Source organism: Vespa velutina, chromosome 10 (assembly GCF_912470025.1).
Source record: "Vespa velutina chromosome 10, iVesVel2.1, whole genome shotgun sequence".
In the NCBI taxonomy this organism is placed as follows: Eukaryota; Metazoa; Arthropoda; class Insecta; order Hymenoptera; family Vespidae; genus Vespa; species Vespa velutina.
Window position 1 is genome coordinate 7,002,648 of NC_062197.1, and position 15,409 is coordinate 7,018,056.

A 15,409-nucleotide genomic window follows, 5' to 3' on the forward strand; every position below is an offset into this window, starting at 1 on the left:
AATCATATAAAGTATATTACAACAACAATAATTATGTAAAATAATATGTTTTTACAAGTCCAGCAATTGCATTATTGTGGAATGGATATTGGAATAAAAATATGTATAAGTTAAATAAAATATTAATATAACAGATAATGTTAACAATATATTTGCATATTCACAGAATTTATTTAGAGACATAGAGTATGTTTTTTATAGTAAGTAATTATTTATTATCATAAATGCTGTTAGAAATTGTTATTCCCATTAATCTTTTATCATCTTCAGAGTTTCATTTCCATTTTTAAACTGTTATCAATGTTGTCTCATGGTTTTTGGTAATCAATTGAACAAGACTACCATTGGAGGGACGGTCTTGATTTTGAGACCATTTCCAAAACAAGCTATTGATAATATAAATACGTTATATAAATATATATTATATAATTCTATGTTAATAATAATAAAATATATATGTTATATTTACTCTGATATAAATTCAAGAGGTGTCCATGTACTTGTATCAGCTTTAGGCATCCACTTTCTATTCAATGGAGTATCCAAAATAACAGGTAAGATAGTAGCAACAATAGAACCATGAGGAAGACCACTACCCATGGAAGCTAAAGATTTGGTCAATTGATGGACTGCTGCCTTAGCCATTCCATAACCAATCATATCTAAATAATCAAGCAATAAGAATCTCTAGGTCATCACAAAAGTATAATAGTAAATATTATTTAATGAGATTCAAAAAGACCTGGTGTTCCTTCTAATGCAACTTTAGCACCAGTCAATGCAAGAAATCCTCCTTGTTTCAAATAATGAGAGGCAATACTTGCTGCAATAGTTGAACTCCAAACACTTTGTTTCCACGTAAGATCACTATTTTTGATAAAATTTGAGCTTGAAACATTTCCTCCAGCCCATCCACCTGCTACACAAATCACTCCATCTACTTTATCTTCTTTCAAAATATCTTTTATTTCTGATAAGATATCAGATTCCTAGTATATAGAAATAAATTATATTAATATCACTATTTCATATAAATAAGTAATAGTGAAATAAAAATTAAATTCAATAGTTACCTGATCCTGCCAGTTTCTATTACCATTCACAACAATATTAGCATCTGCAGTTTCATTGGGTTTCATATCAATAGATCCAACCCACTGAAATGGTTTATCATTATTTATTACATATTGTAATATTTATTAAATTAAATAACATTTTATAAAGGCAATCAAGGCTCTTTGAAATATGTAAACAACAATGAGATCACGAAAAAAAATGATTTTAATCTTTCTTATTTTAATCTATTTTATCTTAACAATTTATAATTAATAATTTATAAAATTATTTATACTATATTATTTTATAAAATTATTATATATCAAGCAAAATATAATATATATATATATATATATATATATATATAATATTATAATAATATAATATTAATATATATATATATAATATTATATATATATATATATATATTTAATATATATATATATATATATATATATATAATTCGAGGACGAAAGGTCTGAATCGGCACGAGTGATTGATTTTAATTAATTAGAAGAAGAATATTGATATAATATATAATAAGAAAATTAATAGATAAAATATCAAGAAATAAATGAAATAAAAAAAATTTTAATCTCTCTCTTTCCTCCTTTCCTCCTCTTTCTCTATGTAAACAACAATGAGATCACGAAAAAAAATGATTTTAATTTATCTTATTTTAATCTATCTATTATCTTTTTCTCTTTTTAAAATATGTTTATATATATATAATATATATAATATATATATATAAACATATTTTATATATATGTATATATAGTATAAAACATATGGAAAATATGCTGTCTCATACATATACGTTACATGGAAGGTCCTGTTCCGATCTATAAGCTAATCCACGCTTACGTGTTGCGCACTTATCGATATATGTTTCAATCAGTGAGAAAATGATAGTATAGAATAAAAGAATTTTTGAAGTTTACTTCAGATGATTTTAAGCTTGGAAAATAAATTTTCAGTCCAAATAAATAATAAAAGGCTGATTATTTATTTCACAAGTGTTTTTTGGATATTGTTTATTTGCTGAAAGCATAATTCATCAAAAGATATCCTTTTCACAAAATTTTAAATAAAACCTTGCGATTTGTTTTATTTGCTTCTGAAAGTTTTTTATTAAGATATTGTACAACACTATTTTTTGTTATAATCAGATGCGTATTAGTTTTTATGAGGTTATCCTTAACATGGTTTTCCGTGTCCTTGCGCAACTTTCATCTCACTAGACATTTTATACGTCCTATGTTACGTCTACAGTACGTAGTTTATAAAAAAAACAAAATGACGAATACTTATACACTTTACTTTCTAAAGTATTATTTTTCTATTACTTTCTACAGTATTATTTAAATACGCTAATAGAAAGTATTCTTCAAATTTCACGCGAAATTTTCTTCTTATTAATAAACAGATTTAAATCAAGATTTTATTTAATACTTTGTATCATTAAAAATAAAATACTTGTAAAATTAATACGTGTTTTATAGATTAAAATCTATACGTCAAATTATTTTTATAAAAAAGTATAAGATAATATTAATACAGCGTTTATCTTTTATTTAAATTTATTCGAAATGTCATGTTCGATAAACTTATCCTTACTTCGATAAAATTTTTTCTTTAATTATAACATTATATATAAATATTTATATGCTTACCCAATTTTTTGATTTGAATTGGGAAACACAAGCAGAACCCAGGGCTCCGTTACCACCGTAAATTATAACACGTCCTAATGCCGCTGCCATTGTTCACAAAATGTGCCTAAACTCTTTTTTTTGATTTGCAAGAATGATCCGGGAATCAGCGATCGACTACGAAAGAATACGAATAGGAACGAGCTGACTTTCGGAAAATGTCGTGAAAGGATTGCTAGATTGCCGGTTCTCGACATTGAATAAAATACTAGATGACCGTTCGAAAAGATAATTTGGAATTACATTATATTGGTGTAACTTCGTAAAGGCAGACACGAAGCATCATTTTAGTTGTTATAATAATAAGCCAAAATAATATGAATGATAATGTAATTATTCTTTTAATTAATAAGAAGTTTAATTTATTATAATTATAGTTTAAATTTTGTTATAATTGTGAGATTTATTATATGTATATGTGTAGTGTTGTATATATATATGTACATATATATAATTTTCATATCAAAATCATTTAAATAAAGTTTATAAAATTCTCTAATACGATTGGTTGATTTTTACAATGAAACCACTATCGGTAATTTAAAAAGTTATAAAGTCAAATGATATGATTATAAATATACAGTTTTAATAATACGTAATAATATTATTGAAAAGAAGTCTATAAAATATTATAAATATATGTAATTATTGTTTTTGGAGATGATATTGTTGTAGCAAATTGTACTTTTCCCGCACTTTTCTTAGAAATCGTGGCAACACCGCATGTGCGGAAAGAGAGGCCGTGCCCGCAATGTTCTCCGGGAGCGTAGGTCTAGTGTGACGTCACGGTAGCCTAGTTGGGTTAGGTTTTACGCTGGAAATTCTAACGAAAAATTTTTGTTTGACGATTGATGTTTTCCTCGTCGCATTCACCGAACCGAGCGACGTAGCGAGCTGACGTAGTGGCGACCGGTGATCGTGTTTTATAAATCGTGCGATCGCGAAACCCCGCGCTGTCGACGTATATGAAATTTTAAACGGAAAATGAGTCGACATGAAGGTATGTACGTGTGTGCTGCCTTCTGACTAGCAAGTCAGCTTGGTCCTCCTCGTGCATCCAGTCTATCGTAATAATGATGGAAAAGAATTTAAGATATATGAGGGCATAATACATTTTTATGATGAATCTATGCTGATTGTAAAGAAAATTAGATGATTTTTTTATGCTACATGTTTCTCAGAAACGTTTCCCTTTGAGCTCAAGACGGATCGTCCTAATGTCAGAGCCAGATGGCAGCAGTGAGCAAAAATTCACTCGAATTTAGATTCGTCTTTTTCAGCAATTAGCTAGAATTTTATAATGTGACAAATATTCTCGATGCTCTTCAATGTAAGACGACTGTAAATTGATGATAAATGATATATGATGAGTTGTCAGGATGTATTACCAGCTGATTGCTTTCAGATCAGTTTCCTTAGTCTCTTTTCTCCCTCCGCTCACCCCCCTCTCTTGAAGACAGATAATTTTACTGTACTTGAACATATTGAAATCTTTTCTTGTTCTTTTAGAACTATGTATAAATTAGATCTATCTTTTATCAATTAACAGCAACTTAGAGTAATTTTAGTAATGATCTTGTTAATTGCATTACAATGACAATGTTTATTACAAATGTACAAATGTATTAAATAATTTATTTATCTACGTATATATTTATGTTCGTGAATAGTTTTTGTAGATAATGACTTTGAATAAGATCTTTATTTTGATGCTTTTAATTTGATAATTTGGAACGTAATAACTTTTTGCATAACAAGATGGTCATGTATAAGTATACACATGCATGATATATAAATAACATTGATATTATCATGTCATTTATACATCATGTATGTATATATATACCTGTTTACTTTTTATAGTATATTATGATACAGAAAAGGATAAGAGTTTGAAAAAGGAATTGCATAATCAGGATTTAAATACGTATTTGCATGTTTCCATTTTATATTTTTTACTATTTTAATATTTTCCCTTATTAAATATAAGACAGCAAAAATATTATTAATATTTTCTGTATCTTATTATAGGGGTAAGCTGTGACTCCTGCTTAAAGGGTAATTTTAGGGGTCGCAGATACAAGTGCCTCGTATGCTACGATTATGATTTATGTGCCAGCTGCTATGAGGGTGGTGCCAGTACTACACGCCACCTTACTGATCATCCTATGCAGTGTATTCTCACTAGATCTGATTTTGGTTAGTGACTGGTTTTTCATATTTTTGTATCATTCTATATTTAGTAATTTTTATAAAAATATTAAGAGAGAGAGAGAGAGAGAGAGAGAGAGAGAGAGAGAGAGAGAGAGAGAGAGAGAGAGAGAGGGAGAGGGAGAAAGAGAGGAGAGGGAGAGAGAGAGGAGAGAGAGGGAGAGGGACAGAGAGAAAGATTTTCTTAAATTTTATATATAACAAAATAATTATTTTACAGAATTGTATTATGGTGGAGAAGGTGTCAGTGTAGAACAACCTCAATCTTTAACTTGTCCTTATTGCACAAGAATGGGTTTTACTGAAGCTACTTTGCAAGAACATGTTGCTGCGGATCATCCAGACACTTCATTTGAAGTTGTGCGTATATTCTATGAAACACTGATTATGTTAATAATAATATTTTGTACTTTAGGAACTATTTCTTCAAACTATTTTTTAATATCATTGCTCTTTAATTCTGTCTTAGGTTTGTCCAGTTTGCGCAGCTTTACCAGGTGGGGATCCCAATAATGTAACAGATGATTTTGCTGGTCATTTGACTTTGGAACATCGTAGTGGACCAAGAGATCTCATTTCTCTTCTGGACGAGCCAGCTTCAAGTCGACATGGAGTCAGACGAATACCACACCCATCCAGAGGTGTAGGAGGGCAACGTCCACGCAGGTATACAAAAGTATTAGTGTATAATAATAAGAAGGGATGATTTATACAATCGCTAAATTATTTTTTACGTTTAGGATTCATGAACAAAGGAACAATATCTTCATACATCATATTTTTTTCCATCAGTATAATTTTTTTATGAAATATATTAGTATTAACTTTTTACGGTCGTAATATTTTGTAGCATGGGTATACTATTGTACGGAATTATTTCCGCTTTCTCAACACTTAAATGATTGTTATGTGAAAATCCTATTCCTATGGATTAAAGATCCTAAGTTTATCTTTTATTTATATTTCAATGGCATAGAATATAAGAATGTTGTTGCAATACAATAGATAAACTGGGTAGGGTTTAATTCTAAAACAACAATAAACAGTAAAAGTACCTTACAGAAAATATTTCAGAATACGACTGTAAAGGTGAAAGTGTCCTGCCGGGATTTTCCCCGTCATAAAATCGTAACGGTAAAAGTACCTGGCCAGGAATATCCCGGACCTTGACCGCTAAGAGTTAATACTGTGCTCACATTAAGGTTCATTACCATCTTACCTTAGATAATGTTCATTGGAGTGTCATTGGACCTGCAGGTCCAACATGCATTTCAGTTCGTCTGGAGGATTAAGTCCCAGTAGTCGAGAGGGTATAGATCCAATCGCAGAATTGTTATCGCAATTGTCGGGGGTTCGTCGAAGTGGTGGTGGTACAGGACAAAATTCTTCGGCACCGTCTCAACTACAGCAGTTGCAAATGCAGTTACAGTTGGAACGGCAACAAGTTAGAGTACGTACATTACTATACGTATCCGTCTTTTGATTTTTCTCTAGTGGTTTCTTTTCACGCTGAGTGCTCGTTAATAATGAGTTCTTACTATACGAACGCAGTAAGTGAAATAAAATAAATAAAAAATAATTAACATTTTGTCGGTCGCAAATTTCGCTAAAAAATTATCGCTAATCGTCGGGTCTCTCGCATAGATGCAACTGCTTTTCGTATAATCGTTCATAGTGTTATTGTAATGTATTTATCGAAATTTTATCATGTAATCTTAATCTTAATGTAGATGAACATCAAATTTATGATGATTATCAAATCATTTGTACAATACCGTTTAAAATTGACACGAAGTAATATTTATGTGATGCCCACCGATAAGTTCTGGCTGAACGAAGTGTTTAGAGAAAGTGTTAAGAGAAAAGCTAGAAAAGCTACTTATAAGTAATACAAATATTTATTTCATGCATTTATTTGCAAAAAATACTGAATTGTAAAGCATATTTATTATCATTTATGCGAACACGATTAATACGCTCACTACGATTCAATCAGAATAACGTAATTAGTGGAATCGCATAATAATTTGTAGCTAACTGATATATAATAAATTCAATGAATAAGAAAAACATTTCCACACATACAAGAGAAATATATCTTTTGAGTGCGTAAACGGAGAGATTTTTACCGCGTAAAAAATATATTAAGATTGATAAATTAAATATAAAATATATAACATTAGTTGCTTTATTTTAGTAATAATTATTAATAATAATATCTTTTATGTTAATTTCGTATGTATATTTTAGGCTGCTAGGCAACAGTTGGAACGGTTGCCCAGGAGACAGACACAGGTTATTGGTTCAGTTAGTGGAGGAGGTGGTACAAGTGGTGGTCACTCTACTACTATGGCAAGTGTAGTGGCAAACAGTACAAGTAGTAATAACAATGCAACCAATGTGGCCAACTCATCTATTGTTTCATCTACCAACTCACAGAGCTCAATGTTTCTGTTGCCTAGGTAATTGCCATAAATTACTTTCTTCTTATATCATACTTTCCTAATTTAATATATTTATTTAATTTGTATAGATGCATTACAACTACTTTGTCCGATTCACAATTGCAAAATGTTGAACGCGAGAGTGCAAACAGAAGCCTCTTCGTACGTGAACTTATTCTCGGGACACTTTCGCAAACATTGCCAGATTTGCTACAACAACAATTGTCCATTGCACAGACACCAATATCAAGTGCAACTACTGCCACGACAAGTCCTGAAACACCAAATGCAAATGCTTCCACGATTCCCACGAAAAAATTAAATGTAACTCAAGAAACAAAACGAGATCAAACATCAAGTAAACATGTAACGCCACCGCCTGTGCAGCAACAGCAGCAATCACATATTGTCCAAGCTGCAACCGGTAGCGTAGGAGCAGGTCTGCAAAATCAAGGATTATCTACAAATTCTAATAGTATCACGTCGCAGAATCCACCTATGGTTCAAACGTTGATGCATAGTGTATTACCCCAACCACTGGTGAGTCCTCCTTAAATTTCTGCAAAGTTTATTTCTGCAGTTTGATTTCTAAAAATATTTTATTTGTCTACAAATGAAAGAAAGATTATTAATGTAAACATTATGTATTTATGATTAGAAGAATATATTGTAGTTGTAAATGTCTGATTACTAAAATGAATATAAGAAAACATTGAGAAGATCCAACAATGTTACTAATTTACTTTCGATATTTGACTGAATTTATAATACGAATTTGAGATAATAATGTTATTAAATAGGTACTGCAGCAGCCACTGCCTCCACCAATTAGGAATACTGGTACTGGGACCATCAGAGAACCCATAGCAAGCCCGGCACCTGCATACCTGAGAGGTGGAGTGGGTCCGGTTGGTGTTACAGGTCCTTCACGTAGAAAGCCAGTTAGGGCTGTAGATGGAAGAAACCAATCTACGGAACCTCCACCCCCGCACTAACCCCTCCTTAGCCTATACCCATCCACCCTGATTCCTCACAGGACCCTCTAGCACTAGTCCTAGCACTGTTTAGAACACCTCATCATTATTGTTATTATTATTATAATATTATATATTAATAATTATTCAAATGTCCTCTCCTGATCCTCTTTGCCCTTCTATTTTCCAAACTCTAATCTCGTTACCTTTTGCCATTATGTGACATGGAACAAGGGCAAGGGCTAATTTCATTGTTGTATGCAGAAAATGTATATAACTTTTTGCAGTTATGTTCGGAATATGATTCCTTTGTTTAATTTTGTTTTGATTACAGCGAGTCTTGCCACGTTCTTTTAAACCACATGAGTTTATCGATAATCGAATTTAATCCAAATTAATGGATCGCTTTTTAAAAGCAACAACAGTATATGTTTAACGGTTTCATAAATAATGAAATAATGAATCTTGAAGACATCAGCGGAAGAATATTTGGTATCCGATCGGTTTCAAATTATAATACGATGCGTGTCATATTATTTCATTGCTTCTTATAAAGCAGCAAAAATCATTTTTGGGTCAATTAAACACGATTGACTTTTTTTCGAGTAGTAATATGTTACCTAATATTTACTCAAAAAGATACAGTATATTTATAAAATATTTATAATCAATATGCCTGGGTTGGTCCATGATACTAATTTTTTAATTTATCATTTTCCGCTCCTTTCTCCTTACGTAATTTATCTGTAACGAGAAAGAATTTGTGTCAATATTAATATACTAATCACTTCATATATTAGGTTGTTCATTTAGTTATACACTATTTCTTTTGCGATTTTTAATACTAACTATATGTTTAAATTTACTGTTACGTCTTACTGTAAACTTGAAATAAATTAATTTAGGTTTCAATGAAATTATAGTTTTCAATACAAAACACACACAATGTATTTGGATAAATTGTTAATTAAGTTACAATCGATTAAATTTTCCATATAACGTGTGTTATCGCTAATAAAAATTAATTAAAATTTATGTTTGTGAGAGTTAGGAGGCCTGTAAAAATAGGTTGATGATGTTTCTAATAGAATCAAGGTTGAGTTTCATTGACCAGCCCATTAAAAAAAAAAAAAAAAGAAAAATTAATGAAAAAGCTTAAAATCTTTTCGTCAATTTAAAAGTTATTCAATATCAAATTGAGATTATTATAAATGAATTTTGAAAGATATTGCAATTAAAAATTAAATCGGTATCTAACACAAATGCACGTGTTTTGTATATGTATATATATATTATATATATATTTATATCTATATATATATATATATATATATATATATATATATATATTTATTTATAAATAAATATATATATATATATATATATATATATATATATATTTATAAATATAAAACACGTGTGTATGTATATATCAGAAGTATAATAAGGAAGATTTTAAGTAGTCAACATATTTTTCATTCATTTGTCGAATCATAGTATTACGTAAGTACATACAATCGTTGTGTCAATATCGACCCTCCTTCCTTAAAGCATGCCCTTGTCCTTGAAATTTTAATCACTCCATTTTAAGCTATACATCATAATGATAATAATGATAATGATAATTAAGAATAGTAACGATAATAGTACTGTTTGTACGCGTGTGTTATGTCGGAGCCAAGGGCGTAAAACGAAATAGAGGCAATAATTTATTGCTTTTTCTAGAGGAAAGACAAAAAAACCAAAAGGATTTTTCATGATTATTTCTAAAATATGAGTTCACACAGAATTATTCAAATTTATAGAATTATTCATGGTAAAATAAGAATTTGCATGGGACATATGCAGATATATTCGATACTCAAAAAAGGAATATTACAAAGAATAGAAACGAAGCTCCTATAATTGAGCATCGACTGATATGTCGATAATTGGCTCCTTCCCCTAGTCTCTACGCATGTTTTGTTTTCTTCTCTCCTTCTTTTTTTCTTTAATTTTCTTTTTCCTCTTATAACTTTTTACTTTGTAATTAGTTCTTCTTCATTTCTTCTTTTTTCTTTTTTCATGTAACTTTATTTGGGTGTGTATCTAAAAGATGTGGATAAAAGTTAAAAAAAAAAAAAACTATGAAAAAAAGAATGAAAAATCTATACAATAAAAGCAAATGAAATAAAGAACGGAAAAAAATGAAAAATAAATGCACACATATATACGCATATATGTGTTTGTATTTACGTATATACATACATATATTAAAAAATTAAAGAACGCGTGCGTGCGTGCATAAGCTTGTGAACAAAAAAAAAAAAAAGAAAAAAATTAGTAAAATATGTAGTAAGTGATTTTTTCTTATTTTATATAGCCCCTTTTAAAACTAATTATCTCTCTTCTCTATCTGTCTAATATAATATCGTTTACAAATAACTTTACAATGTTGGACACATTACGATAGGCGTTAAAAATCACGCCTAAAAATCTATCTTTTATTTTTTAATCATATCCTTATCGTATTAATATTTTTTCCTTTATCTATCATGGTTATCGATATAGAAAAATGATATTCTTTTAAAAATGTAAATCCACATTCTATGTTTAATGCAAATTACACGCCTTCATAACGTACAGTAGATTTACAATAATAAAAAGATAGAAAAGGGATGCGTACTTACTAGTTATGAAAAAAGAAATGCAAAAAAAATATCAAGGATTATTATATTGCGAGCTAATTAATAGCAAGCAATTTTGCTTGGTATTAAAGTAAAAAATAATACCCTGATGTATTCAGGGATAGATCAAAAGAATATATGTTTAAACGGGCAAATAGAATGATCAAAAAATGGAACTCATTGAAATCGAGTATCATGAAAATGATAAACAGACTTATCGTTAGAACGAAGCAAGACTTTTATGTATCGATTTGATACCAAACTCTTGTTGGTCCAAAGATGTTATATCATAGACAGAATTATATTGTTTCGCAAGTAGATATCTATATTTTTTATTTTGTTTTATTTCCAGTATTATTTGTTAGTAAAAGATATTTCCTGTAGTATATGTGATTGCTCAAATCGTAAGAGTAGAAAGTACACGTGAGATTTGAGATAATTTTCGTTCGAATAGGAAAAAGAAAAAGAAAAAAAGAAAAAAAAAAAAAAAAAAGAAAATGAGATTCTTTCCCTTGTTTTTCCTGTCACTCATAAGCCAAAAGAATCCATTCCCTTTCAGTTTCAACGCGAGTCCTTATGATCTCGTTAATACCATCACATAATTCAATACAATTAAGTTCCCAATTATTTGACGTAAATTCGAAAAGAACGATACATAATTTATTTGAAGAAAAAATACGAATACTTCGATATCATTGTCACAGATATCTACAGTTACAGTTTTGTTCGTTGCAGCTTTGAAATTCATTCGTTTTACCATTAACCTTTGGCTTGCCGTACATACTAATTGGGATTCAACTGGAAGCAACGGAAAATAGATATATACATACATACATACTACTTTTTATCGTAAGTGGCGTATTTAAAAACGTATTTTATACGTTTCCGAATTTACTTTTTGTGCATTCAACAACGAATTTCTAGAAGATCGAAATTCGACCAGCGTCCAACCACCTCGTCTAGAGAAACGTTATAAACTTTACCCGTAAAGAAAACAAAATAAAAAAGACAAACAGAAAAGAACACAAAGAAACTGGAAAAAAACGAATGTGCTCGTGGCGTATTTTCGCTTTATCCGTAAAAAGTACTGAAAATTTTTGAAAAAGAAAAAAGGAAAAAAAAATAAAAAACAAAATAGAAAGGCGAGATAAACTTCCTCTGATTATGACTTCTATCTGGATCTAACTTGTTATACTTCAAGCGATGTTGTCTATCGCATACGTGTATATGTTCGAAGACTTCTATAACGTTTTTATGCATATGTGCAAAATGCATAGAACAAATCCATATAATCTTCGAATGTAACAAAGTGGATAGAATAGTATGAAAAACAAAGTAAGAGAAGCAGCTTTTTGCTTTTTACCTCGATTCATTTTAAGCGAAAAAATTTTCTTTAAAAAGCGAGAGAGAGAGAGAGAGAGAGAGAGAGAGAGAGAGTGAGAGAATGAGAGAGTGAGAGAGAGTGAGAAAGAACAAGACAAAGAGCAGCGAGTACTACTTATTGTATACACAGTGACATACTTTCAAGTATTTGTTAAAGACAAATACTCTTTCTATTAATTACATCCACACGAACGTAAAATGCACTTTTCCTGTTATTTGGTATGCATCCGAGAGTTTTAATCGAACATATTACGAATGTACATGTGCGTGCGTGCGTGCATGTTATGTGTGTACACATACCAGAAATGAGTTTGTGACAAAAAAAGATGTGATCGGGAGAGAAGGCCCATGCGACACATAAAACTCGACGTAAAGATGAAACAATCTAATGTTTATAGAAATTCGACGATTTTTCGTAATGTTATCGCACGATGCTGTCCCTTATTTTCTTATGTATTAGTCTTGATTTAAAGCTTGTATCTAGATAGTGAATAATTACTGTGGATAAAGGCCAATTGTATGTGTGTGTTTGCACACACACACACAAACACACACACAAACACATACATACATACATACATACATACATACATACATACATACATCATACATACATACATATGTAAGCGATCATGGGTGATTTCAATCGATGCTATATCTGTATGTGTGTAATAAGTCATAAAAAAAAAAAAAGAAAAAAAAAAGAGAAAAAAAAGGAAAAGAAAAAGAAAAAAAGAAAAAAGAAAAAAAGAAAAAAGATGAAAAGAAACCTTTACTTTTGCGATCACGATACGTCTTCATATTATTCGAATATTTCTTATTGTCATAAAATGAGAAAGATTAATTAATTTTCTTTTAGTATTTTTTCGTACGGACACATGATGAACTGCATAAGATTGATGATCGTGATCGTCACCGTTGTTCCAATCGTCATCTCAATTCTTTCATTTCCTTGGAACAACGTGCGAATGTAAGGATTCTTTTCATGAATAATTCTTTGCATAAAAAAGAAAAAGAAAACAATAATATTCTATTCGATTGTAAAAGAAGACATTTTAACGATACGTGCAGTCATTGAGAAATTCAAGGTAAATGAGTGTATTGTCTAAGATAAAATTGATCCGACATGTTTTTTTTTAAATTACGTCGAGTTACGAAGATCGGTTTCGCGTGTTCTTTGTCTATTTCTACTCGAAATAATTTCACGATATATAAGAATTCGAAGAAGACGGATGGGGCAAACTTGTTTTTTGAATGCGTTCCACCTTTCTTTCGATTCGTATTTTCGAAATGAAATGAGAATATATATTTAATAAATTTCGAAGCTCGTAAGTCTATACCGGTAAATTTCTTTGTGGACTTGGATTTGAGCTTTTCTTTTTTTTTTTTTTTTGTAAACTTCACGATTATAATTGAAAGATATGCACGTACGTAGGTACGCATACATATATACGAATGAAAGAAATGTGAAAGTATGCAAACGATGAAGAAGATACTGTAGGTGATGACGTTTATCGTGGAATGGTGTTTGACGAACATTAATACTAAAGTACTAATAGAGAATTCAAATGAAATCTTATACATAATAAGTATTAAACTGTACATTGTGTTTAATTGTACTTTGTGTTATATGCCTCTGATGCTGAATATAACGGAAATTCAATCGGAGCGAGTGTCATTATTGTTGAAACTATTTTCTTTCGGTTACGCCATCGATTCATTTTCAATGTATTGTAATAATCGTTCTAATCATATTTCAGCTATACCAAATTTAACAACATTGCGAAGCATTAGTTGTTATGTAATCTATAGAGTTATTCATTTGGATTTATCCTTAACCTAAAAATGTGGGAAAAAGTAAGATAACGGAAAAGAAAATTGCAGCAATTAATTTGTTTTTGTGTTAAATATCGATATATTTTCAAATAACTTTATTTTAAGAAATAATTTTTTAAATAAGAATGCATTTAAATATTTCCATTCTAGTTGGTTAAATTTAAAGTAAAAGATTTAAGAAACAATCTAATACGTTCTAATATGTTATGAGATTCGATATTGTATTGAGCGCCCTCTTGGATCACGTGATTTGTGTCGAATGATAAGCGAAGAATCAATGTTTGCAGATCATCTTTGACTGCGGTACTGTCTGTTGTGTGATTCTAACCTAAAAATTTATCATGGCTGATACAGATCAAGATGTAACAGATCGTGGTGATGGTGATAATTTAAAAACCGACAAGCTATTTACTTTGAAGAAATGGAATGCTGTGGCTATGTGGAGTTGGGACGTCGAATGCGATACATGTGCTATTTGTCGAGTTCAGGTTATGGGTGAGTGTTATTTTAACTTTAACCTGTTTCACTTTAGATTATTATATTAAAAAAGTATCACTTACAATTTCTTGATAACTATTATAATAATAATTATATTTCCTTCTATAGTTTTCTTTTTTTCGTGTATAAGAATACAAGATTATACAAATCCATTTATGATTTTAAATCACAATCAGGTTAAAGAAAACAGAATGGTTTACCACTCATTAATCATTTACTTTACTTTAATCTTAAATTAGTTTCATAAGAAATAAATTTACTAAATATATTTGATGGTGTATATAAAATAAGATTATTTTATCTGTCGCTAGAAAAATATTTAACTCTCTTATAGAAAATGATATAGTATCACTTTACCATTTTGTCAGAAGTAAACTAGAATTATATTAGATAAATTATATAAATATTACTTGTATGAACTATTGGATATTATCTTATAAACAAAATCTTAATAATACAGCAAAATCATAAATTTAATATAGCTCAATCAATTTAATAATAATTATATTTAATAAAAATTGTTTTATATATATACTTACAATAATACAGGTTTACGGTAACAGGTTTTTTTTACTAAATTCTACCTAATGATTTGGAATAATATTTGGGAATATTATAGGATCAAA

The 15,409-nt window shown here is 29.7% G+C and overlaps 3 protein-coding genes across 4 annotated transcripts in view; 2 read left to right on the forward strand and 1 right to left on the reverse strand.

Moving 5' to 3' along the window:
- Nucleotides 1–128: 128 nt before the first annotated feature.
- LOC124952565 (dihydropteridine reductase) lies at nt 129–2,925 on the reverse strand. Its single transcript, XM_047502630.1, has 5 exons — nt 2,733–2,925; nt 1,074–1,157; nt 743–989; nt 470–662; nt 129–386 (listed from the first exon to the last, which is right to left on the reverse strand). Exons 1-5 carry the CDS (start codon nt 2,820–2,822, stop codon nt 287–289), a joined length of 714 nt encoding a protein of 237 aa, XP_047358586.1. The 5' UTR covers nt 2,823–2,925; the 3' UTR covers nt 129–286.
- Nucleotides 2,926–3,525: 600 nt separating this feature from the next.
- Nucleotides 3,526–9,192, forward strand: LOC124952561 (E3 ubiquitin-protein ligase KCMF1-like). The gene is made up of 8 exons (XM_047502624.1): nt 3,526–3,771; nt 4,803–4,970; nt 5,203–5,342; nt 5,452–5,648; nt 6,240–6,432; nt 7,233–7,444; nt 7,516–7,966; nt 8,227–9,192. The coding sequence occupies exons 1-8, from the start codon at nt 3,756–3,758 to the stop codon at nt 8,419–8,421; spliced, it is 1,572 nt and encodes a 523-aa protein (XP_047358580.1). The 5' UTR covers nt 3,526–3,755; the 3' UTR covers nt 8,422–9,192.
- A 5,006-nt stretch (nt 9,193–14,198) lies between these two features.
- Nucleotides 14,199–15,409, forward strand: part of LOC124952571 (RING-box protein 2) — a 31,129-nt gene continuing 29,918 nt past the window's right edge. Inside the window, exons 1-2 of one of the 2 annotated variants that reach the window (XM_047502641.1) lie at nt 14,199–14,306; nt 14,573–14,780. In XM_047502641.1, coding sequence (XP_047358597.1) covers nt 14,627–14,780 — 154 coding nt within the window. In that variant the 5' untranslated portion in view covers nt 14,199–14,306; nt 14,573–14,626. Of the gene's footprint in view, nt 14,307–14,380; nt 14,781–15,409 lie in introns of those variants that run through there. The other variant, XM_047502640.1, reaches the window with a different exon arrangement.